Source organism: Schistocerca nitens, chromosome 8 (assembly GCF_023898315.1).
Source record: "Schistocerca nitens isolate TAMUIC-IGC-003100 chromosome 8, iqSchNite1.1, whole genome shotgun sequence".
NCBI lineage: Eukaryota > Metazoa > Arthropoda > Insecta > Orthoptera > Acrididae > Schistocerca > Schistocerca nitens.
In genome coordinates, this window is record NC_064621.1 from 339,019,722 (window position 1) to 339,046,312 (window position 26,591).

The 26,591-nt window shown below is 41.5% G+C and overlaps 1 protein-coding gene and 1 pseudogene across 2 annotated transcripts in view; both read left to right on the top strand.

Moving 5' to 3' along the window:
- Positions 1–26,591, top strand: part of LOC126199714 (sorting nexin-27) — a 281,698-nt gene that overhangs the window by 228,689 nt on the left and 26,418 nt on the right. For both annotated transcript variants that reach the window (XM_049936641.1, XM_049936642.1), the window contains exon 2: positions 13,582–13,684. In XM_049936641.1, the coding sequence (XP_049792598.1) occupies positions 13,582–13,684 (103 nt within the window). The remainder of the gene's footprint in view (positions 1–13,581; positions 13,685–26,591) is intronic.
- On the top strand, positions 21,904–22,021 carry LOC126199802 (5S ribosomal RNA; annotated as a pseudogene).

The window sequence follows — 26,591 nt, forward strand, 5'->3', positions numbered from 1 at the left end:
TATTGGCAATGTTACTATTGATAATTTCATTCCAGCGGAAAGAGTCAAGTAGCGCATTTATCAAAATATTTATGGGCTGCGTCATCGCGTTTACATGCTGCGTGCACTAACTGTGGTCGCCAAGATCCCTTAGGGTAAATGTTCCTCTTAAGATAGCTTCTGTACGAACCGTTTGACCTCAGTCTGTGAGAACATTCCTGCAGAAGTCATTGTCCGACGCTTTGTTTGTTGCGTTATGAGTTTTGGAATTTCGTAACAGTGCCGATTAAGCAGCTTACGATAGTTTTCAAGTGATAATCTCTGACCCTGACATTCCAATTACTCCTCTTCTGTTACGCATATCCAGATGTTTCCATCTGTGATGCCCACTTATCGTGCTGACAGAATTTAGTATATGACGCGAAAAGCTAATAATGAGGTGGTTCTGTTACTAAAATAATAAAACAACGGAGCTCTGCAGCTTTTGCTTATTTTTCGGAAGGGGAACAGGATGTCATCTGCGTTAGTATTCGTAGCCATTGATTTCATTAACGAGTGCCATATACTTGGCCATTGGAAATCATATTTCTTCCGTTTGTTCTTCTTCTTCGTCGTATTCGTACTCTTCCTTTTTCTACTCCAGAAGGCAAGGAAGGTCGGCTAGAAACTCTGATAATTCCGTTGAGTTTGGAGTTTGGCAGAGGGAACTCCGATTTGAAATATTTGGGAAGGAATTACCAGTTCCGGCCTTTGGCTGATAACCAAAAGAAACTTCTCGAAAGCCTGTGTTGGTACCAGTGGACTTGAACTAGTCGGTAGATTTATAGGACTGAGAAAATACTTGTACATATGAAAAAGAGATCTTTTGCAAGTTGGAAACGACATGCTTTTAGTTGTGCATATTTGAAATTTAGTCTTAGCTTTGACCTCATACCAGCATCCGTAATATTGTCTGTAGATCACTGCACACATATAACATTCAAAACTGACAGTTGTAAATATTTTTAAATTATGGGTGGATATATGGTCGTGACCACAAAAGTAAAAAGTCAAGGGAAAAATAATTTAATGAAAAGTCTTACTTTAAAATGACAGATCTGTAAATTATGTAGTGATGAAACGTATCACCTTTTCGGTTTGCGAAAGCGGACAGCTGCGTTGCACATTTGATATTGCAGTAACACTGTTCGTTGTTGCCTTCGTTAAGAACTGTAATATTACAACTACACTGATGGAAAAAAATCGCAACATCAAGAAATAAGTAATGTAGAGTAATGCAATTTTGGGAATACTTCTGTCTCGGTAACATATTTAACTAATTAACATTGCAAGATAACACGTGTACGTAAGTCTGAGATAAGCCATTGCAAATGTGAAATGCTGGTACATTAAGAAATGGTGTAACTGCCAAAATGTCGAATTGAAGCATGCAAACGTGCGTGCATTGTACCCTCTGCCAAGCGACACTCCCTGCCAAGAGGCGTCGGTATAAAGGATGTTTTGCCATGCAACACCAATACTACGAAGTAGATAGAAAGGGACAGACAGAAGAAAAAGAACAAACAGATACGAGGGTTGGAACATAAATAGTGGCAACTATTTATTCACAACCGATACAAAAGAGTTACATGTTTGCATCTGTTACTGTCCTTCAGAGTAGTTCAAAATGGTTCAAATGGCTCTGAGCACTATGGGACTCAACTGCTGTGGTTATCAGTCCCATAGAACTTAGAACTACTTAAACCTAAATAACCTAAGGACATGACACACATCCATGCCCGAGGCAGGATTCGAACCTGCGACCGTAGCAGTCGCACGGTTCCGGACTGCGCGCCTAGAACCGTGAGACCACCGCGGCCGGCTTCAGAGTAGTCACCAGCGTTGTGTAGAACCCGTTGCCAGCGATGTGGAAGGCGTAGTATACCGGTAGCAGAGCTTGTTATGTTGATGGCGCGAATGGAGCGGTCTAAAGTTACGGTGATTGTCGTGTACGACTGTGATGGTGTTATCCTAACGCATTACGTTCCTCCACGGCAGACTGTCAATGCACAGTATTACTGTTCGTTTTTGGAGCATCACCAGCGACCAGCTTTGCGAAAGAAGCGGCGGCACTTTCTGCGCAATCCATCCGTCATTTTGCACGACAATGCGCGGGCGCATAGAGCGCAAGCTGTGGCTGCTCTGTTCGGTCGATGGGACTGGGAAGCACTGTACCACCCACCATACTCCCCGGACTTCAGTCCTTGTGAGTTTGATTTGATTCCGAAGATGAAGGAACCACTTCGTGGCTTTCGCTTCAGAGCTGTTCCAGAGATTCGACAGGCAGTTGACCGCTCCGTTCGCACCATCGTATCGCTGGCAACGGGTTCTACACAACGATGGTGACTACTTTGAAGGACAGTAACGGGTGCAGACATGTAACTCTTTTGTATCCGTTGTGAATAAATAGTTGCCACTATTTAAGTTCCAACTCTCGTATATAGAAGAGAAAGAAGTTATAGTCACAGTATTTCACATAATAATACAATTCATATAGTTTTCATTTAACCGCTACATACACTGCTTGTTATATTCCTAATCATAGTTTGATAACTGTTTCAGACAACATTCCTATAATTCAGACTTCAAATAATTTGGACTGTGACTCGAGCCAGTTAGTCCAAATTAGTGTGATTTTACTAGAGCTGTATTTTCTGATGGGAGACTTTTTCGTCGCGTCAACGCTCCGGGGGAAAAAAATTAGAACGCCTTCTGATCTTAGTCTCACAGACAAGATGTAGAGGTGTCTGAGGTCTGCCCTGCGGAGGTGTATGGAGAAGATGCCATTATGGAAGCTCCTCCTTATAAGTACGTGTTTGTGCCACCGTCTGTCGCATGTCCAATCGGTAAAAAAGGTCTTTGAGGGAGGCGGGAAGGGGGTGGACATAGTACTGGCTACCCACATATTCTGCAGTTCAGCCTGAGACGATTTCCGCAGAACGATGCCATTGATCGGAGTTCCACGTAAGTCAACAGGGTGGTGGAGGTCGCCAATACAGACTTGGCCATAGTCCAATTAAAGCGACTGTGAAGCGAAATCCAATATTTGTACCGCAGCCCGTGTCCAGTGTCACGCACGTCCCTGTCTCTTGCGTTGGCCTCCTCGTACAGATTTCCTTTTGCAATTGCTCAGAAGTTAAATTTTGGAATTTTTGTACAACCCCTAGAAAGTGTAATTTATACCTTCTTCTTCTTCTTCTTCTTCTTCTTCTTTTTCTTCTTTGTCTTCTTCTGCATTTTCTTTAGTAGGTTAGTTGTGGTCTGCTGCAAGTGAAATTTATATAATAAATAGAATTTTTCGTAGTTTTTAACAGAAGACGCCAGTAGCAAAAAAAACCTTACAGTCCGAAATGATAAAATTATAAGCTTGAATCGTCCTTTTTTATTTGACTTTCTGTGAGGTTTTCATTACCTAACAGGGAGACATTACAAATTGGCTGCCCTCGGCTTTCTTCGTAACGTATAGGATTTGAAGGTCACTGACCGGACTTCAGATCCCTAAAGTAGTAACATACACATTTAGAAACGTTCCTAAAAATCGAATTTGAAGAATGTGAAAACAAAACGTGAAATGAAATACTTTATTTCTAGAGACTACGGATAAATACAAAAATAGCATTAGAAGCAATATTGTTGGTATTTGTAATTTTTTTTTTCATTTTGCTACGAGAAATTTCGAATTTTTATGCCAAATTTTATTATGGATATTCTCATTGTCACGCAGCCACTAATTATTAAAAATGCTACTTTTGTTTCAAAATTATCATTCAGTATGTGTTAATTAATATTTCAGTTGTATAATACAGCATTCAAACAAACGAAAAACAAGTTGCATCTACCCGGACTCGAACCAACAAGTTCGCGATTTCAAGACGCTATATATGGCTCTGTTAAAAATCTTCCAAATTTTCTTATAATTTACAGCCCTTGGAAAATATCTCAAAACTGATTCGTCGAGAATATTTGAGAAGTACGTCCTACTGCGTCTAGCAATCGACGTCCGGGCATAGAACATTAAAGTACAAAGAACATCGAGGAGTGAAAGACAGCCAGGCCTCAATGTTCAGGCCATCATAAATATCATAACTGACCAAAGAAGACTGTACTGTAATGCGAAGATGAAGTGAGCCGGCTCCGCTGAAGGAACAAGAATTTAAGCTTCGAAAAAAGTTTTACCGCAACTGTGCCAGTCGAAGCAGATGTTTCGTAAACAGTGGTTAGTAAACAGCAAATAAAAATTAGCCAGTTGAGAAGGAGCTATCGTAGTGCAGCTCCAAGGAGACGGCCAGAAACGACAATGAGTAGCTTTCACAAGTCTTTAATTGTACTACCACATTTTATTATCGAATATAAAACACAAGAACCAAGCCACATACCAGTCTTAATTGAAGATCTACATTGGTTGGTGAATTTGGTGACGAAAACGGATAACGAGTCCGCGTTTATGCAGTAGAACCCAAATGAAAATATAAAATGCTATCGAAGTACGGAAAATAGTGAAGTTCAACCATATCGACGGAAAGCGGGCTGTGTGAAACGGTAATGGTGTTAGCAGTAATGAGTGACCAAGTGAATGCACTGCCTACTTTCCCTAAGAGCCAAAGCGTGGGTCTTTTTATGTCACAGACGCCGACACGTAACGAACTTCGCCGCCTTGAACTGGTTAGTCCGTGCCAACAGCCTGTACTGGTTTATCCTGTTCAGTCTGGTAACTCCATGATCAGTACTTCACAACATTCGGATCCACACTCTCTCTCTGCAGCCTCTCTAGACCCTGAGTAAAACGTACGAACTTAAAAGAGGAGTATACAGCCTTTTTAAATACCCCAGAGAGGAACATAGTACAGTGTGTATTACGTAGTTTATCCTGGGCCATATTTTTTAATTCATCACGTTTAGAACGAGCAGTCCAAAGGGCGGTGTATCCGAAAATTAGATGATGAATCGCTGGTTCCTAACTTGTTCTAATTGTGTGAATTCTTCGATTAAATGCCCGTACCTCACCGTCGAGGCACCAATTTGTTCATTATCACCCTTATTATTCTTTCGTTTTAACATTGGGACTACACTTCTGAATTAATCCAGACTGAGGGACTGTTGCCATTTTCGCTGTCTAGACATTACTAGCGCCTTGCCCAAAAGTATCTTAAATTTGCACTGCTCATTAAGTGCTACAGTATGAATTTTATGGAACGTTTGATTAATAATTGTTTGTTATCAAAGATTACGTTAGGTACTTACCGCCTCTGATCACTCATGTTACCAATATGCAATGTGTCATCAATGTGTGACTAGAACTAGACGTAATTGCCCAGCATGAACTACTATGATTGGGACTAGTGGTAACTACATTTCCTAGAACAGCTTCAAACTTTATCATATCGGTCATATTTCTGATATTTAGATGGTCATAAATTTTTTGTGTGTGTGTGTGTGTGTGTGTGGACATCACATCCCTGCAGATTTTCTGAACATTAAAATCCCTGTGCCACAGTAACAAAGCACGCCAAAGCAAGCCGAAACAAAATGGCGCCATCCATTGATAAATTGGATATGGCTCCTCTCTAGCTGAAAGCGACGGTACTGTGGCGTTGGGATTTCTGTGTGTATCAGGCCTGCAGACATGCACCCGCAAATATAGGGGAGATCAGGTAGTTAATAGAGATTTTGATTTTTGATTTTTCTGGTGGTTTATTTATTTATTTTTTTTTTTGTGCCTTATTCGGAGAGATTCTGGTAAATGCGGCGGATAGCTTAACTTTTTGACTGCAAAATCATTTGGGACCCATTTGTTAAGTACATGTTTAAGTTACCCAAAATCACTTTTCCTAAAAGCTTGCAACTAAGCCAACTAAACAGTTCCTCATGAAGATATAAGACTTTAACGAAAATAAATTCTGCCTGAATGTATAAAAATCACTATGAACTTGGAAACAAACAATGAAGTCTTCAACACAAATTCTGTTTAATATTGTAGCTACCTATAGTTATTCAAATAGAATAAGTTCTATATTTTGAATCCATCACGAATGTAGGAGTTGGTCGCTCGTTTATTTGAATAGGTAGGTACAAATTCTGCACACTTTTACTTTGGTCGTGTCGAACTGAATTATCTTCGTCTGGCCCTCTCCGGTTTTTCTCCTTTTTGACCTTGGTGGTCACGCGAATCTCGTTGCCATTGGTTTCGACAGTCTTCCCACGCTACTCACCGGCCGGCATGGTACTTCACCAAAACAAAGTAATTTACAAGGCATTATGAGCGATCAAGAGAATGTTGAGATTGTGGGAGATTCGTTGTTGGTCTCATTCGATGTGACCCGTTGGCATCTTTTTGAGGATATTCAAGGTTAATGGGAATTTTCAAATGAGGGCCCTCACCATACTCTTCCCAGGAGGCTGAGAGTGAAAGCTCTTCGCCATGGAAAGATTCTTTAACCTCTGAACCGTCATTAGGGAAGTGCTGCCTGTCGTTACTTTCGGCATAGCTAATGTCTGACTCTCGGTCGTCAGAATTCGTAGTGGAAAATTCGAATTGACGTTTTCTGGGAGGTTCTTTCTCATGCGACTTATCAACCGAAGCCATGTCAGCTTTCGTGACCGCACTTGACTTTTTCTTCATATTGGCACTTTCAGCCACGATTCTATCATTGATGGGATTGTCTGTTATAATAGAGGTTAGTTTTCTTTTTTGGCCACGATTGGATTGCCGTCGTGGCCTGACGTTGGGCAAAGGGCAAATTTCTTCTAGGGTGATTGTATCTATTAATTTTTTAGAGAAAGTGTTTATTTTTCAATGAACGGTAATGGAGAGGATAGTTGATGTAGGTGTGGGGTGAGTTCAAAATGGCTCTCAGCACTATGGGACTTAACTTCTGAGGTCATCAGTCCCCTAGAACTTAGAACTACTTAAACCTAACTAACCTAAGGCCACCACACACATCCATGTCCGAGGAAGGATTCGAACCTGCGACCGTAGCGGTCGCGCGGTTCCAGACTGTAGCGCCTAGAACCGCTCGGCGTGGGGTGAGTTGTCAAAGCTGTGCCAACTGATGACATACCCAACTATGACAACTACCCCCAAAGGGATATCATAAACAGAATAAATACCGCACAGTTCTGAACAACAGACACAAGAGATTATGATACAGGCATGCGTCAACTACACTTAGTCACCCTTTCGGAAAGCGCCATCAGTTGCGCCTCAAATCGATCTACAGATTCACCATATGAAAAAAATTTGTAATAGACAAAATTTACTCTGCGGTTGGAGAAACGCTGAAAAAAGGGGTCCTTCCTTCTTGAATATTACAGCCGAACTGAAGTTTCGGTGGATGGTGCACCTTTACATACACGCCTCAGTACTACGGTGACGGCACTCTAGCTTCACGATGGTGGGAAATAGAAGCAGTGTGCCAACCAGCCACTTATGCGAACTGACTCTGGTCTCTCCTACAAAAAAGTAATTGCATGGATTTATTTTTAAACGTTGATTGCCCTTCGTATGTGGCGCACTGTGAGACTGTGATTAGGTTGAGACATCTTAACCTACAACTATGAACTGATCACCCATGCCATGAGACTACATTGCCCCCTTATGATGAACGCCTTGCCTACTTTTAGTATTAAGCATGCTTCGTTGGTTTAATTTGTCGTGCGGGAGATGTACTGGATACGACACGAGAATGTTAGGAAAATCGATCTGTCACTGGTTGCATCGTATTAAAATACAGGCTACCATTGGTGTATTTTGGAGATGCGTTTTTATAGTAGATTACAGTCACTGAAAGTGCGTCTAAGCTGTGTTTTCGAGTAACAAAAATATTTTCTACAAGTTTGAATTCGAATCGTGGATTTAAACAGCAGTTTGTGTAATATGGGTATCAAAGATTTTGCTACAGAGCTATTCTCACTTCGCTGTCCTTTAGGGAATGCGATTGTTGACATTGGTCGACAGATGTGAAAGTTTGTATAAGAATTCCCATGGAGAAGATTTTTCAGGTACATGGGTTATGTGTGAAACGTACAGATACGGAAAGAAAAGTTGCGCCAGTGTGTATGTTACACAAATGCTGCTTTCGTAGAGACAGATACCCTACTGGTTACAGCGCTGAAGCAACTCTGGAAATCAGAAGGAACTACGTAAAACCGGTGCGACGTGAGTTATATTAAAAAACCTGTCCAACAGTTGCTTTCTACGTATGATCTTGTCACACGGTTTATCCCCTTTGGGATTAATTTTTTTTAAAATTCTTAGTTATTTTGATGTGTTCCCGAAAGTTAACAGTGAACTGGACATACGATGAGTGTCTTAAAAGTAAATGTTTCCGTGTAGATACTTCCTGGGTAAAACGGCAGTAACAACGAATTGATGTAAATGAAGGGTCTCGTGACGTGTCAGAAATCTTCTCGGACTTCTTGCCGAATCAATGCACAGTGTGTCCATGGGTTTTTGCGGTAGGCATATACTCTCCTTCCATCTTTTGACAAAGAAGGTGGAAGAAAGGAACATATCTTCCACTGCGTCGCGAAGATTTCGGTCCAACGTACGTGTTACAGTAAAAGCACGTTGGAAATTTAAACTCTCCCTCCCTCCCTCCCTCCTCTATCCATAGATTTTAATGTCTCGTAATCGTGGAGAAAGTCTCTGATGACATCCTAAACTCGTAAATCGTCACGTCTACATGCTATTGCACAAGAAACTCAAGAAACCAAACTGCAGTGAACTCTCTCTCTTGTATCATGTACTGTTAATCCTTCGTTGCGTAAGAGTTGCTCCTGCTGGTCTGATACTTGCAGCAACAGCTGCAAATGCCACTAGAGGGTCTGCGAGCCTCTTTTGCACTCAGTGGCCTCACATTAAATTAGTCGTAATCCATGGAACCGACAAGAGTGGCCTCTGGAATGTGGAAATAAGCCAAACATATACATTTGATTTAATTCGAGTGCAATACTGAGGAATATGTACTGCAGTGCTAATTCTAATTATAAACTCGTCTAAAACATTAAACATGAGTTTCTGAGAGACACTCCACAATGGAATAGGAGTACCCAACAGAAAATTCAATCTTAAGTCCACCGCATTATTTACACGACATTTAATGTGCTAGCAGGTTGTTGAATGCCCATTTATCTGACTCCTTTTTATATTGGTACTTTGAAGTCTATATGTACATTGTTATTGGTCTTAGAGTTATGGATTTCATTGTTTTTTTGTTTTTGGAAAAGAAAAATATTGGTAATGACAAAGAACATTCATCATTGTCCCTGTTGTCAAGTAGTTGTCAAAATACCCAGTTTTTTTTGAAGAGATGTCTACAGGATGTTATAGAATTTACATAAAATATAATTTTTATAATGTATACATACATTATTTCATAATGTAACATTACACACACCATCAACTGACATCAGGATCACAGCGGCGATGTTTGGTATCCATTTTATGGACCGCAAATCCCGTTTACTTGTCTAATAGTTATGTGCGTCTAGTCGATGACGCGTCTTTCGAAGAGGTCTGCCAATGCGGATGTTTACTTCTTCCAGAAAGAAATGGAGTCTGAGCGTTAAATTGAAAGTCCACTTATTGTTTGTATATCTTCCCCAGAGGAGTGCTAAATGAAGTGTGTGACAGTTCTCTTCACAGCGTAACTGAGACGACAGTTATGGCGAAAACGCCTATAGCCGATAGCAGTTTTGATCATCCTTAGCATCTCCTACTGTTGTGCCCGCTGAACACCCTGTTTAACACTGCAAAATGAAAAATGGTATGGACTGCCGTTACTTCAAGCTAAAATGAGCGCACGCGTAGAGACAGCGGCAATGTGCCACTGCGTCAAATAAATCCTGCCTATCTGTTGTTACAGTGATGACAGCATATGCATTAAGTGATTTCGCTGCGTGGTTTCAGAGGATGACTCTGTACATCTGACTTCAAGGAGACGTAATGGCGAATCTTCAGAAGATCGGTCAGCTGTATTGTTCTCTCAAAGTTTCAATATGACATTTTGGCGGAACGCAAAGTTGATGATGCTTAATTGCGTATTATCATTTGGAACTTGTGGTGGTGGTGGTGGTGGTGCCATTTTTCTCCTGTAGCAGCAGCGCTAATGTTTGCAGACACAACATACTCTCGAAAAGATGTGCACAATGATTAAAAAGTCGTTCGTGTTTGGAACTGTCGTATTCGGCCTTAATTACTTTTAGGATCCTTCCATAACTAACAGTGAGCGGTTGTCGTCTTAATCTTAATATAAGAGTGATGTGCAGAGCACAGAATTTGACTGGTTTTTTTATCAGTTTTGTCACAAGGTAACCAAAATTAATTCCGTAGAAACTCCGGTCTTGGGCTTTGTTTTACATACCTTCGTAACAACTTCATTGACTTCCATGGTGATGAACTTTCAAGTAAATAATTATGTATGTGCAGCGTACGCATCGACCATAAAAACAATATTTTCATGCTGTGTGATACCTTCTCAAAATTTTTCGCAGGTAAAATTAATTTCTCTGCCTGCTAAATTAAATTATTTTCAAGCAACAGCGGGAGGTCACGTAACATGATGATCATGATGATGATCATCATCATCACACGAACGTCATATCTTCTCGATACATTCACATTGCTTAAGAATTTTTTTATCGAAATCAGCTTCCGGACTAGTGAGTGGTACAGATATGCCGTATAACTTCGTTATTTGCTCTGATGGAAAGAAAGTATTCTGACTTGTGAGCATTTAAGTAGAGTATTTTCCTTTCGCAAGATAGATCATACTTTAATCATTGTGGTAGTACTGAGGATGAAGGACAGAACTACAGCTTAGAAAATACGAGGGCTGTTCTGAAAGTAAGTGCCGATCGTTAGCGAAATGGAAACCACTGTCAAAATCCGATGAAGATTTGTATAGATGTATTGGGCAATGCCTCTAGTAAGCCCGTCGATCACGTCCCGTCGCTCTTTTTACTTCTGAGCGCATAGTGAGCACGTAAAAATGACTAGAAAACACTGTCTCCCGCAAAGTACTAGGACCGCGTCAGAAATTTCGCTTGAAGCTACGCAGTCCACGTAATTGTCATGTGTTTCCTTCTTCAAGACAATGCTCAGCAGCGCTCCGCAGGGGCAATCAAGATGCCCCTGCAGCGTTTTCGATGGTAAGTGTTCTATCACCCACAATACAGCCCATAATTGGCTTCCTGTGAATTCCATCTGTGCTCGAATGAACCGCTGGCTATGAAGACAACGTTTTGGCACTGCCAATAAGATGAAGACCAGCGCAGAGAATTGGCGGAAAGCATTGGCGGTTGCCTCGTGTGATAAGGGTACTGAACAGTTGGTACAAAGCTATGACAAATTTCTAAGACGGAGCGGCGACAATGTAGATAAGTAGCTGGAAGTTGTAGCTAACTGTTGAAAAATAAAACATTTCTGGTTTTCACAGTGGTTTACATTTCGCGGCCTATCATAACTTACTTTCCGAATACTCTTGTAATTCGCAGGAAATGCCCTTTTGAGTGCTCAACCTTCGGTAAGGTACATAGTATGGGTTAGTTCGCCACATTTACGGCAAGATCAGTTCATATTTAAAGAGACACAGATCAGATCATAAACGACCAGCTGGTACGGGCATGGTCGGTAGCTTGGGACAAATGCATTACTTGTTGCTACCATTAACATGACACGCAAGGGATGTCGCAGACTGGAACGATAGTCCCGTCTTTGCTACACTAACTTAGAGGACCTATCCTATAATGTAGTTTAACATATGGATCTTCTCTTCCGTAATGAGTCCGCACGATTATTATTAAAGCGTAGGTGGCTATTTTTGCAAACATTAGACCGAATATTTTTGTTTTGCATACACAATATTCATGTGACTCGAGTTTTAATACGCACACCAAGACATCGAAATTTGTTGCTGTTATTTGAGTATGGGGGACAAAATTTCGCCTATACCGATGTGTTGACTCTCAGGAAAATAACCATCGTCAGGAAAAAAGTGAGTGAGAAACAGAAAAAAAATTTTGCGTTTACTTCCCGAAAGTGAACGGAAAACAAATGGTACGAAGTGGAGTGTTCGGTGTGTAGTTCTGTAAGTTGGCAGTTTTCGCTAAATAACATGTATATAATGTAGTGGGTTCTCAAATTTGACGCGTAGCATTTCTGTAAATAGAATAAATAGCAGTGTCCGGTAGAAAAGTGTGTTTTTGATTATCCGTGTATTTTGGTTATCCATATAGTCTCGGTTCCACGTTAACCCAGATAACGGTCGCGTTTCTTGAATGCTTGATTCCTTTTTTTTTCTTTTTTTTCCTCCCCACAGCGAATCGCGTGGGCATTAATAATGATTTTCGAGTTATCAGCCTGTCTACAACAAACAACAGTACTGTGTGCTCGCATGTTGACTTAATCGAGGGTAGCATGCAGTGTACAGTAATAACATTCCTGGTTCGTGTCTCAGTAGATAATGTCTCATCATTACTTGAAAAGTTGCCCGTCATTCTGGAGTGCACAGTTTTCAATAAGAAATATTTTGAGCCGGCGATGTTGAAAAGCATTAATTAGGGTACATTGGAAGACAGAAGTACAGGATTAGTTAGTTGTATCACAAGTTATAGGCCCCACCAGCATGGAGCAGTTTAAGATTTTTATTAATTATTGCAAATGTAAAATGAACCGAGGATGTTCAGATTGTGACAGAAATATGTTGTTAAATTAAAAACCGAGCGAGGTGGCGCAGTGGTTAGCACACTGGACTCGCATTCGGGAGGACGACGGTTCAATCCCGCGTCCGGCCATCCTGATTTAGGTTTTCCGTGATTTTCCTAAATCCCTCCAGGCAAATGCCGGGATGGTTCCTTTGAAAGGGCACGGCCAACTTCCTTTCCCATCCTTCCCTACTCAGATGAGACCGATGACTTCGCTGTTTGGTCTCCTCCCGCAAACAACCCAACCCAACTCTTAAATTAAAAATAGGTGCGGCTGTGTATTGCATGATGCAGTTGCTAAGGTTTCAATGAAATCCTACTGAGTTCACTGTTCTATGAGTCTACAAACTCAGACGCACGTCAGTTCTTCGGCTGATAGCAATATTGTCTTATTTTAAAGTAGTACCGTAGTCTGATTACGTTAGATTGTGGTGCTACCTGGCGCCAAGTTGGTAATCGAAGGTTATGCTTCGACACCCATATCACCTACTGTGATGTTTGTCGGACGTTGTTTTCGTGTGCCAAAGCTAACAGCACGATTGTGGAAAGGACAATAGACACACTGGGGCTCAGAGTACAGTTGAGGCGTAGATTACGGCGCTGGCTCTCTGATGGACTGGTAGCTGTGACCCTAGTTCTCATTTTGATGATTTTTAAAAAGTTATATTCTTCTGTTTGTGAATTCTTTATTAATATATCGCCGGTGTGCACCGTAACACCGTTATTTTCATTTCGTGGTGTTGAAATTCAAGATGTGTTGTTTGAGATTTTACAATGAATTAAAGCTTGAAATTTAATTACTGTACATTCGTTTCAACTGCTGTTACGTAATTTTTGAAAACGATTTTTTTTCTTCCGCAGGAATGGAGTCAATGTCGAAGGGTCAACACACAAGCAAGTTGTGGATCTCATTAAGTCTGGCGGAGATGTTCTGACGCTCACTGTGATCTCTGTCACCCAGCAGGTAATAGTGCATTTTGTGTGTGCGTGTGTGTGTGTGTGTGTGGGGGGGGGGTGTTGTTGTACTCGTTTCTTGTGAAATAATGCTTATCTTAAACAAGTACCTTCATCCTGCAAGTGGACCTTTGTAACATTATCGCCGTCTTTGCCACCACCACACCATCATCACCATCATCATCATCATCATCATCATCTACATCTAAACGTTGTGCCTGACGCTGTTTCCTTTGTTTGTGGATAATTCTGATATTTTGTTGTTTCCAGTAAACTTTACACTGTTTCCTTTCTTGGGCTTCATTTAGTTTTCTTTTCAAAATTCTTTCTTTCAGTGTGTTTCGTAAAATTGTATTGCGTCTAAATACACTCCAAAACGTTACGGTTGCCTTATTTGAACAGTTCCTTTGAGGTTTCTCTGCTCATCTATCGCTTCCAAAACATCTTTCTGTCCTGATTCTCATAAGCATTCCTGTACCCTCAATCCCATCACCTCTAAGTGATTTATTTTCTGTTTTCAGCAGTAACACGGAAATACATTCCAGTTGAATCTACTGATAAAGTATTTTTTTTAAATACTTAATGACTTGTTCTCTGATATAACGAGGAGTTGCCATATTTTGATTATGAAAACAGTGCAAACCAATGATTTAATAATTCACATGGTAATACGTTAAAACTTGTCACATCATTGCACACATTATGTTAAAGAAACCCTTCTTCCATTTTAATAGGAGTGGTAGTCATAGAAATTGAAGCAATCAGAACCAAATCTTGTTAAGTCACTGTTTCAAAATTGAAAGGAGAGTACATGAATAGTCGCTGACTTAACTTCTAACCTTTAATGTTTGGATTTTTCCATAATAAACTGTTACAAGAAGTTACCAAAGTGACATGTTATGATTTTATTTTCATCATTCCAATACTGGTATACACTGAAGAAATTGGATACATTATATTATTTTTTTTTTCTCATCAAAAAAGTATCAGTTAATCTTCCACATCACTTCCATCATTGTTGTGAGCATTCTGTCCAAAGACTTGTTTGATGCAGCTGTCCTGTGCAAGACACATCATCTCTGAAAAACTACTGCAAGTTAAATCCTTCAGAATCGGCCTATTGTATTCATCTCTTGGTCTCCCTACGATTTTTACCCGCCCCCCCCCTCCCCCACGGTCTCCCTGTATGATTTTTGTCCCTCCCCCACTTCCCTTCAATACTAAACTGGTGATCCTTTCACCTGTCCTATCAATCGATCCCATGTTCTACTCAGGTTGTGCCACAAATATATTGTCTTCCAAATTCTCGGGTTGGGGACTTTCCCTCCTGAGAACTGGGTGTTTGTGTTGTCCTCATCGTTCCATCATCATTCATGAAAGTGGCTACACTGGACTGTGTACAGATTGGGAATGTGTATGGGTGCTGATGACCGTGCAGTTAAGTGCCCTGCAAACCAATCATCATCATCATCATCCCAATTCTGTTCAGCACCTCCAAATTAGTTACATGATTTACCCATCTGATCTTCAGCATTCTTATGTAGCACCACATTTCAAAAGCTTCTTTCCTCTTATTGTCCAAACTGTTTGTTGAGCATGTTTCACTTCTGTACATGGCTACAGTACATACAAATACTTTCAGGAAAGACTTCCTGCCACTGAAATCTATACATGATGTTAACAAATTTCTCTTCTTGCCATTGCCAGTCTACATTTTATATCCTCTCTACTTTGGCCATCATCATGTCTACTACTAAAAGTGTCTTGTTTCCTAATCTAATACCGTCAGCATTGATTTAATTTGGCTACATTCCATTATCATTGTTTTGATTTTGTTGATGATGTTCATCTTATATCCTTCTTTCAAGACACTGTCCATTCCATTCATATGCTCTTCTAGCTCCTTTACTGATGAATCCTTCTCGGGTTATCAGCCGAGTGGTGGTGTCGTCTTGTCGCAACGTTTCAATCAGTTTCGTACTCGTCATCTTCTGGCACTAGATGATGATGGGTACCTTATCTTATCACACATTTCTTCAAACATGTCACCACCTGCGGAGTTCGTTGGCGTATCTACATCTACTACTGTGGTGGTTGTGGGCTTTGTGTCTGTCTTGGCCGTGATAATGTGTTCATTATGCTGTTCATAGTAAATTACCTCCACTTCTATTATCTCATTTTTTACTGAACCTCCTTCTGCATTACCGCTATTTCATTTTGTGTTTATAACCCTGTTTTCATCAGACCAGAAGTCCTGTTCCTCCTGCCACTATAACTAACTTCGACGTATCCGTTTGCCTTTCTTTAATTGTTCTAACCAACCTTCCTGATTAAGTGACCTAAAATTCCATGCTCCAATCTGTAGAGCACCAGTTTTGTTTCTCCTGATGATTACATACTCCTGAGTAGTTCCCGACCAGTAGTTCAAATGGGTGACTATTTTACTTCTGGAATATTTTACTCAAGAGGATGTCTTCATCATTTAACCATGAAGTGGAGCTGCATGCCCTTGCGAAAAATTATGACTGTAGTTTCCCTTGCTTCCATGCATGATTGTGTCATAAAATTTGGTACCTTCTGGCTTTGTTCCAGCAGCGAGTGATCATCATCATCTTTTGTGTTCTTAATCTTCTGAGACTTGTTTGGGGTATTTTGAGCCTTATCATATTCCTTTTGTAAAGCTTGAAACCTCATTCTTTTCTTCAGAATTGACTGGGGATGATAGTGTTGGCAACTCGATCTAACGAACTTCAGGTACACACCCTCTTCTGAAACACATGCACCATATTAATGAAATTTCATGAACACTTCCTACTAGAACAATGTCAAAGGCATATTTGAAGTTGAAAACTTCAACAACTGGAGTACAGTCACTTTCTCTGTTGTCAGTCGTAGGTTGTTTGACATGAACATCAATGGGATTCTTACGCAGTGAATTTCTGATCAGTTTGATCCATGTGGAAGTAATTAAGACTTCATCTGTTGCTCACTTTTTCTCCTCAGTATTGCCAAAAATTGTATCAGTGGGAATGAAAGTGTGTCCTAGGATGGTGTAGTACAGATAAACTTCCTGAAAATATGCCTGAGAGAGGTACAACCAGAGTGAAAACACGTATGTTTTTGCACTGTGGTGTGCAGTTATCCATGAAAACATGTAGTTCTTTGACAAACTGGTCAACTTGATATATATATATATATATATATATATATATATATATATATATATATATATCAAACAAATTCCACACAGTGAAGGATCTTTCTCAGATGCCTCCTTCACTTCCCACAAATATGTGTAGAGATGTTCAGCTTTCTGGTAATGCAATTTTTTCCCAGTGTAACAGCAGTTTTAGCTTTCCCACTGGATGCTGTATTGTGCTGTGCTTCATTTCAGTGCAATCATTACAAATACCTCTCTTCAACTGACCAAATCATGTTGGTATATACATTATTGAATAACCAATATATCATCTTTCTGCAGCTCAGGATAATGATCCATGAAATATCTGTGTAATTGAGACATGATCAGTTGGACAGATAGATATTTCACAGTTAGGCTTTTGGAGTGACAGTAATGACTCTCATGAGGAGAAATGTTGGCAGCAAAAACATGTGTCGTCTGACGAACATGATCAGGTTTCTTACGTCCAGGAGCACGCTGTCTTCTGCCATCCTTTGGTGAATTATCCAAACATTTTACTTTCCAATTCAGTCTTCCTCACTTCATACCATGAAGAGTGCAAAATGCCTTTATGCAGGCTTTAAGTTGTACACTATCAATTTAAACAATGGAATATCTGGGTTGGAATAGCATAATATTAGGAATAGGATAGACTGCTGCTCACTGTAAAGATGACCCATGGAGTTGCAGACAGGCACAACAAAAAGATAGTTATACGTGTACCTATTGGCAAAGCCTTCCTCGGCAAAAAAAAAATAAAAGAAGAAAAATACACACAGTCACACAGGCAAACACACATCATGCACACTCAGCCGCCCCCGCTGCAGCTCCAACTGGAGCTACATGTGTAACAGCGTTATGCCTGTCTGTGGCTCAGCAGTTCATCTTTCCAACGAATAGCAATCTGTCCTGTTCCTCGTGTTAACACTCTCACTTGTGATACAGTGGTGGTAGGTAGTTACCCTGTGTTTGGCATCCAGCTTGCAAGGACAAGCCTGAAACTGTGAAGTGGGATTATTCCAGAATAATCATAATATTCAGTAATTATTTTTAATACTATAATGGAATTTTAATTTATGTAATCATATGTCAGTTACACAATATGCCCCCAATTGACTGTAATAATAAAACATTGCTGGAAAAAAATTAATATACGTGGAAGGATGAAGTCAATTTTGATCCAATGACGGCACCTGCCACCTGGGGTATAGTAGATGTACTGATAGTGGTTTCAGTGTTGCCTGCCTACAGATAGTGTATTGGCGTAGTTTCCAGAATGCCATCTGTGTCTACCCTTTATTAGGAAATGCTCACAACCCTAAGGCTCAATGTGGCACAGATGTGTGAAGCAAGCTGGCAATCGCGCCACCGAGACACACTCATGTTTGCTACAGCCAACTGAGAGATTTTGAGAGGTGTCACATTGTGGCCTTCCGAGTGGCAGGATGGTCCTCTTGGAGGATTGCCACAGAAGTTGGATGTGCGGTGTCAGTTGTGTAATGATGTTGGTATCAGTGGTCACTTGAACATTCTCACACCAGTAGACGAGGTTCTGGATGTCCATGCAACACAGATGCCCACCAGAATTGTCTACTGTTGTAATAGCAGCAGTAGCAGATCGTACAGCTAGCCCATCTTCTACTCATAACACGGCATCAGTGTGCACACCCAGAACGGCGCCATCAGAGGATTACTTGGAAGATCAAATGGCACACCGTGTTCTTCAGCAATGAAAGTTGATTCTACTGGCATGCAAATGATGGTTGTTTACGCATATGATGTAGACCTGGTGAGACCTGACTGATGTGTCATTCTAACAGGCTAATGCTCACCCACGCACTGACCATGAAACTCAACATGCTCTGCAAGACATGCAGCAGTTTCCTTGGCCAGCACAATATGTGGACTTGTTGGCAGTTGAGCACATGTGGGATACAATGGGACGAGAAGTAACTTGGTGATTCATCAGCCATCAAGTCTTACAGGTTGAGTGGGCATGTCAAAATGTATCCCAGGACAGTATTCGAAATCTGTACGATCGACTGGATGACAGAGTCAGCACCTGCTGTAGCGCCCATGGAAGCTGCACCACATGCGAGTATGTGTGTTGCAGCATGGGCTGATACTTGGTTCCTCAGAACTGCAAGTGCTATTGATCTATAAATGTAATCATTCATCTACTTGATATGCACTGTTACAACACTAAATCTTGAGTGAACTGGAAACATCTAAAAGTGTGTACTAATTTTTTTCCGGCCATGTAGTTATTGTCATTATCATGTACCCTTAAATAGTTCAACTAATCAAGAGTGTAACAGTACTTATGAATGTGATTCTATGGCGCTACCAATTGTAATGAATACTACAGTTTGACATATTACATTCGGATAAAAAAAAGTCAGTAGATTTGTGTTTCTGCAAAAACCTGTGTTTTTATTTCATAACAGTGAACTTCCATACCTGTAGTTGTTCGATATAACTCTAGGGATCATGACTGTCTAGATCATTGAAGCATCTGAAGATCATATGATTTTGATCATTGGAGAACTTTGGTGCACACCCACATATGCAGTGGAAATCTTTAATCTGGATATTTGGACTTACAGAAGTCTCTTTATAACCATGTAGGCATTACCTAAAATACTGAATTACTGAATAATAAGTAACTAGTCCTGCAACATATTTAAATATAAACTGACTGAAAAAAATAGCAACACCAACAAATGACTAACATAGAGTAATGAAATTTTGGAGTGCATTTGTCTAACATAGTTAAGTGATCAACATTACAAGATCACTGGTTAACGTCAGCACAAGATAAGCCATTGCAAATGTTAAATGTTAGAACATTAATAATCAGTCTAACTGCTAGATTGTCAGATGCAGGCATGCAGACGTGTATGCATTGTGTTGTATAGGTGCCGGATGTCAGTTTGGGTGATGCAGATCCATGCCTGTTGCACATGGTAGGGCAATACAGGGATGGTTAATGTTGGCTATAGATGATGCTGAAATTGTCATCAGATGATGTCCCACATGTGCTCAATCAGAGACAGATCTGGTGACTGAGCAGACCGAGGCAACATGTCGACACATTGTAGAGAATAATGGGGTTGCAACAGTGGTATGTGGACATGAGTTATCCTGTTGGAAAACACTCCCTGTAATGATATTCACGAATTACCGTACAAAAGGTAGAATCACCAGATTGACGTACAAATTTGCAATCATCGTTCGTGGGATAATCACGAAGTGCTCCTGCTGTCATACAAAACAGGGCCCCAAACGGTAACTCCAGGTGTAGTTCCAGTGTGCCTAACACACGGACAGGGTGGTTGCAAGCCCTCAGCTGACTTCCCCCAAACCAACACGTTGCCATCACTGGCACTGAGACAGAACTAGCTTTCATCAGAAAACACATCAGACCTCCAAACTGCCCACCTGTAGGCTCTCACTTGATATCACTGAAGTCACAAATGGTGGTGTTTTGGGGACAGTGGAATTAATGCTACGGGGCACCTGGCTCAGAGCTTACCTTGAAGCAACCAACTTTTAACAGTTTATTATGTCACTGTGGTCCCAACTGCTGCTCAAATTGTTGCTGCAGATGCTGTACAATAAGCCAAAGCCTTACACTGAACACAACAGTCTTCTCTCTCAGTAGTGCCACGTGGTCATCCAGAGCCTGGTCTTGGTGCGACAGTACATTCCCGTGACCACCTGGTTCTTCTTGCGACAGTACATTTCCATGACCACTGCTGCCAGCAATGCTATACAGTAGCGACATTCCTACCAAGTCTTCCTGCAGTATCGCAAAAGGAGTACCCAGCTCCTCGTAGCCCTATTACATGACATTGCTCAACCTCAGCAACATATTGATAATGGCATTATTGTCACCGTAAAGGCATTCGTGACCAGCATCAACTCGCCACATCCTATCTCAAATGCAACTAATACTCATGACTGTTAGTGTGTTGTAAAGCAAACTTGATTTGCATCAACATATTGGCACCTCTAGCACCACTCTTATGTGGCTAGTATGAAATTTGAATAGGCGTCATCTTTCAAATGTAGCAGCACACCTTCCAACTATTGTTTATGTTGCAAAACTACTTCTTGGCATCAATTTCTTTTTTCTGTCCATGTATTTCTATAAGTTATAATTTTTGGTCCAAAATATATCATTTTCTTTGTTTCCAGTTTCAACTCCTTGCAAACGGGCCACTTCCATTGGGCAAGATTCCTGTGTTTTGTGTGTCCGTGAATGGGATTCGTTGTAGAAGTCTAATTTTATGTGGACATGATGTACAAGGTTAATTGCTGTCTATTCTAGTGTTTTATTTGCCCCCGAGTCATGTTACCAGTATCTAAATTACTTTGTGGTGATTCGGAGTCCTCATTAGGACTGTATTCTGAGCCACTACCTTCAAATAGACCCTCATTCAAGGAGTTGACTCTCATATCAGTACTGCTCCCCACCATTTTTCAATTGACAGTGAATAAACAGCTGGGAACATGCAGCTAGGCTTGCACACTGGCAGTAGCACTGTCAAACATCTGACGCTGCAGCTACTTAACAACTTGTAATCTGAAAAGGAGACTTAACAATTTCTATGTCCGAAACTAACGTCTGTTGAACATTAAGTTCACAGTTTGATGGACTTACAGCTTTCTGATCTCCAAATCGTTCAGCACCATTAGGGGACAGGTCATGAGGGTATATATGCGTATTGTGATTTAAATTGGTTTTCTCAAAAAACTTTACTTCACAACTTCTGCTTCTGAGTGCTTCAGTTATTGACTGTATGTACCTGGAAGGAAGTGGTCATTGAATAACCGTCTTAGTAGGAAGACCAGTATTAATTGGGAAAATTTTTAAACCTCTTATTGTTTAGACCTTTTGTGATAGTAATAGTATGTTACCATTGTACCACCAATCTTACACTGAAATATGTAGCATCAACAACAGCATTTTTATTTGCTTTCATAGGTAAGAAGAAAATACCAAAGCTAAGATTTACTTTTTGTTTGTTATGAGAATCAAATAAGGCAACGGCCTTGCCTCAGTGGATACACCTGTTCCCGTGAGATCACAGAAGTTAAATACTGTCGGGCGAGGTCAGCACTTGGATGGGTGACCATCCAGGCCGCCGTGCGCTGTTGCCATTTTTCGGGGTGCACTCAGCCTCGTGATACCAATTGAGGAGCTACTTGACCGAATAGTAGCGGCTTCGGTCAAGAATACCATCATAATGACCAGGAGAGCGGTGTGCTTACCCCATGCCCCTCCTATCTGCATCTACCTCTGAGGATAACGCGGTGGTGGTGGTGGTGGTGGTGGTGGTGGTGGTGGTGGTCGTCGTCGTCGTCGTCGTCGGATGGTCCCGGTCGTGGCCTGAAGACGGAGTGCTTATATATATATATATATATATATATATATATATATATATATATGCCACTTTCCTTGACGTTGACCTCCACCTGTCCAATGGCCAGCTTCACACGTCCGTCCACATCAAACCCACCAACAAGCAACAGTACCTGCATTATGACAGCTGCCACCCATTCCACATCAAACGGTCCCTTCCCTACAGCCTAGGTCTTCGTGGCAAACGAATCTGCTCCAGTCCGGAATCCCTGAACCATTACACCAACAACCTGACAACAGCTTTCGCATCTCGCAACTACCCTCCCGACCTGGTACAGAAGCAAATAACCAGAGCCACTTCCTCATCCCCCCGAACCCAGAATCCCCCACAGAAGAACCACAAAAGTGCCCCACTTGTGACAGGATACTTTCCGGGACTGGACCAGACTCTGAATGTGGCTCTCCAGCAGGGATACGACTTCCTCAAATCCTGCCCAGAAATGAGATCCATCCTTCATGAAATCCTCCCCACACCACCAAGAGTGTCTTTCCGCCGTCCACCTAACCTTCGTAACCTGTTAGTTCATCCCTATAAAATCCCCAAACCACCTTCCCTACCCTCTGGCTCCTATCCTTGTAACCGCCCCCGGTGTAAAACCTGTCCCATGCACCCTCCCACCACCACCTACTCCAGTCCTGTAACCCGGACGGTGTACACGATCAAAGGCAGAGCCACATGTGAAAGCACCCACGTGATTTACCAACTGACCTGCCTACACTGTGATGCATTCTATGTGGGAATGACCAGCAACAAACTGTCCATTCGCATGAATGGACACAGGCAGACAGTGTTTGTTGGTAATGAGGATCACCCTGTGGCTAAACATGCCTTGGTGCACGGCCAGCACATCTTGGCACAGTGTTACACCGTCCGGGTTATCTGGATACTTCCCACCAATACCAACCTATCCGAACTCCGGAGATGGGAACTTGCTCTTCAATATATCCTCTCTTCCCGTTACCCACCAGGCCTCAATCTCTGCTAATTTCAAGTTGCCGCCACTCATACCTCACCTGTCATTCAACATCATCTTTGCCTCTTCACTTCCGCCTCGACTTGCTCTTCAATATATCCTCTCTTCCCGTTACCCACCAGGCCTCAATCTCCGCTAATTTCAAGTTGCCGCCACTCATACCTCACCTGTCATTCAACATCATCTTTGCCTCTTCACTTCCGCCTCGACTGACATCTCTGCCCAAACCCTTTGTCTTTAAATATGTCTGCTTGTGTCTGTATACGTGTGGATGGATATGTGTGTGTGTGCGAGTGTATACCTGTCCTTTTTTCCCTCTAAGGTAAGTCTTTCTGCTCCCGGGATTGGAATGACTCCTTACCCTCTCCCTTAAAACCCACATCCTTTCGTCTTTCCCTCTCCTTCCCCTCTTTCCTGATGAGGCAACAGTTTGTTGCGAAAGCTTGAATTTTGTGTGTGTGTTTGTGTTTGTTTGTGTGTCTATCGACCTGCCAGCGCTTTCGTCCGGTAAGTCACATCATCTTTGTTTTTACATATATTTTTCCCACGTGGAATGTTTCCCTCTAATATATATATATATATATATATATATATATATATATATATATATATATATACAAAGATGATGTAACTTACCAAATGAAAGCATTGGTATGTTGATAGACACACAAATAAACAAAAACACACACACAAAATTCAAGCTTTCGCAACCCACGGTTGCTTCATCAGGAAAGAGGGAAGGAGAGGGAAAGATGAAAGGATGTGGGTTTTAAGGGAGAGGGTAGGGAGTCATCCAATCCCGGGAGCAGAAAGACTTACCTTAGGGGGAAAAGAGGACAGGTATACACTCTCGCTCGCGCGCGCGCGCGACACACACACACACACACACACACACACACACACACACACATTTGCACATATACAGACACAACCAGACATTTGTGTATGTGCGGATGGATATGTGTGTGTGTGCGCGAGTGTATACCTGTCCTTTTTTTCCCCTAAGGTAAGTCTTTCTGCTCCCGGTATTGGAATGACTCCTTACCCTCTCCCTTAAAACCCACATCCTTTCATCTTTCCCTCTCCTTCCCTCTTTCCTGATGAAGCAACCGTGGGTTGCGAAAGCATGAATTTTGTGTGTGTGTTTGTGTTTATTTGTGTGTCTATCAACATACCAACGCTTTCATTTGGTAAGTTACATCATCTTTGTTTTTAGATATATTTTTCCCACGTGGAATGTTTCCCTCAATGAATATCCTTCCACACACTTATGTAAATAGTTCTCATTTAAATAATTGCGATATGTAGCGGTTCTCATGTCACCTAACTTTCAACTGTTGCTTATTTATCTCTGCATGTTATCTCAAATGGTTTGTGTATAGATTCTGATCATAAATTAGTATTCTTATTTTATAAATTAGTATTTTAATATTCTCATTAGATTTCACAGATAATCACTTTTTCTTGGTTGTGTTCATTCTTTGCCAATTCATGTGGCTATATTAACAGAATAAATTACAAACAATGGAAACTCCAAGTTGGAATATTAACAAGATACATTCCCAGAGTGATGGACGGAATTGGCCATATATTGCGCAAATACGGCGTAAAGACGATTTTCAAACTGACAAGGAAGATCAAAGAGTGTCTTAGATCGGCAAAGGAGAAAAGGGGTCCACTTGTAATGTCGGGAATATACCATATACCATGCACATGCGGAAAAGTTTATGTCGGAATGACTGGACGATCAGTCAACACCGGGATCAAAGAACATAAGCGACATTGCAGGTTGGGGCAGGTGGAGAAATCGGCCATGGCAGAGCACGCACTAAGTGAGACCGACCACATAATAAAATTTGCCAACACGGAAGTTCTGGCTGTAGAGAAGCACTATCACACGCGCTTGCTCAGAGAGGCTGTAGAAATACAAAAACACGCTGGCGAAATGTCAGTAAAATCATTAGATGAACGTCGGCCGAAGAACCCGAGACAGAAGCCAATAGGCAGTTTGTCAACAAGTGGCCACGAAAGCCTTAACAATTTTGTAAGATAGGGAAAAGATGGATTGCTACTCACTGTAAAGATAACATTTTGAGTTACAGACAGGAACAACAACAACAACAACAACAACAACAACACTTAAACAATAACTTTTGGCCAAAGTATTCTTCAGAAAGAAGCGAAAAAGGGAAGGAACAGAGAAGGGGAAAGGAGAATGGGTGCATTGGCAGAGGGCAGCACACACAGGCTGAGGGGATGAGAATAGAAAGATGGTGATAGGACAGAGGGGGTGGAAACTGTTGGAGGAGGATGGGGGGGGACAGTAGATTACCATAGGTTGAGGCCAGGATAATTTCGGGAGTGAAGAATGTAGTTTAAGGATAACTCCCATCTGTACAGTTCATAAAAGCTAGTGGTAGAGGGGAGACTCTAGATAGCTCAGGTAGTGAAGGAGCCGTTGGAATAGAGCATGCTGTGTTCCGTTATGCCACGGGGTAGTCTACTTTGTTCCTAGTGACAATATGGCAGTGGACATTCGTCCTGGTGGACAGCTGGTTGGTAGCCAAACCAATATAATAGCTATGCAGTGATTGCTGCAGAGCTGGTGTATGACGTAGCTGCTTCCACAGGTGGCATAGCCTCTGATGGGGTAGGATAAGCTGGTGACATGACTGGAGTAGGAGGTGATGGATGGGTGGACTGGGAAGGTCTTTCACTTGGGTCTTGCACAGGAATATGATATTTGAATTGGGAGTGGGATAGTGATTGATTTTGGATATTGTGGGAGTTGGGTGGGTGGCCAAACACCACATTAGGTGGTGTGGGAAGGATCCTGGGTAAGGTGTCCATAATTTTAGGGCGAGATGATAGGTAATCAAAGCCTTGATAAAGGATATAGTTCAGTTGTTCCAGTCTTGGGTCCTGTAGGTTGACAAAGGGGCACTCCTTTGTAGCTATGTCTTGGGGGTGGTAGAAGGATTGTGGGAGTGTGGAGGAAATAGTACGGGAGATCTGTTTGTGGACTAGATCGGGGTAATAATGCCTGTCTGTGGAGGCCTTAGTGAGACCATCAGCATACTGGGCAAGGGAATTTTTGTCAGTGAAGACATGCCGTCCCTTCCTTAGAACACCAATCTTTCAGCATAAGAAAGGATATCCATACACAGCCTCAAAACAAATCCTGCCCTAATCATCCTATCTGCAAGAAAATGTTCTGTGCCCCCTCTAAAAGAATTTTGGCCCTCATTGACCAGCATCCGCAACCTGTTGCCTCCCAACGTCAACGTCCTTCAGAGTCCAGACACACTACCTCATTTGTCATACACCTTACTGT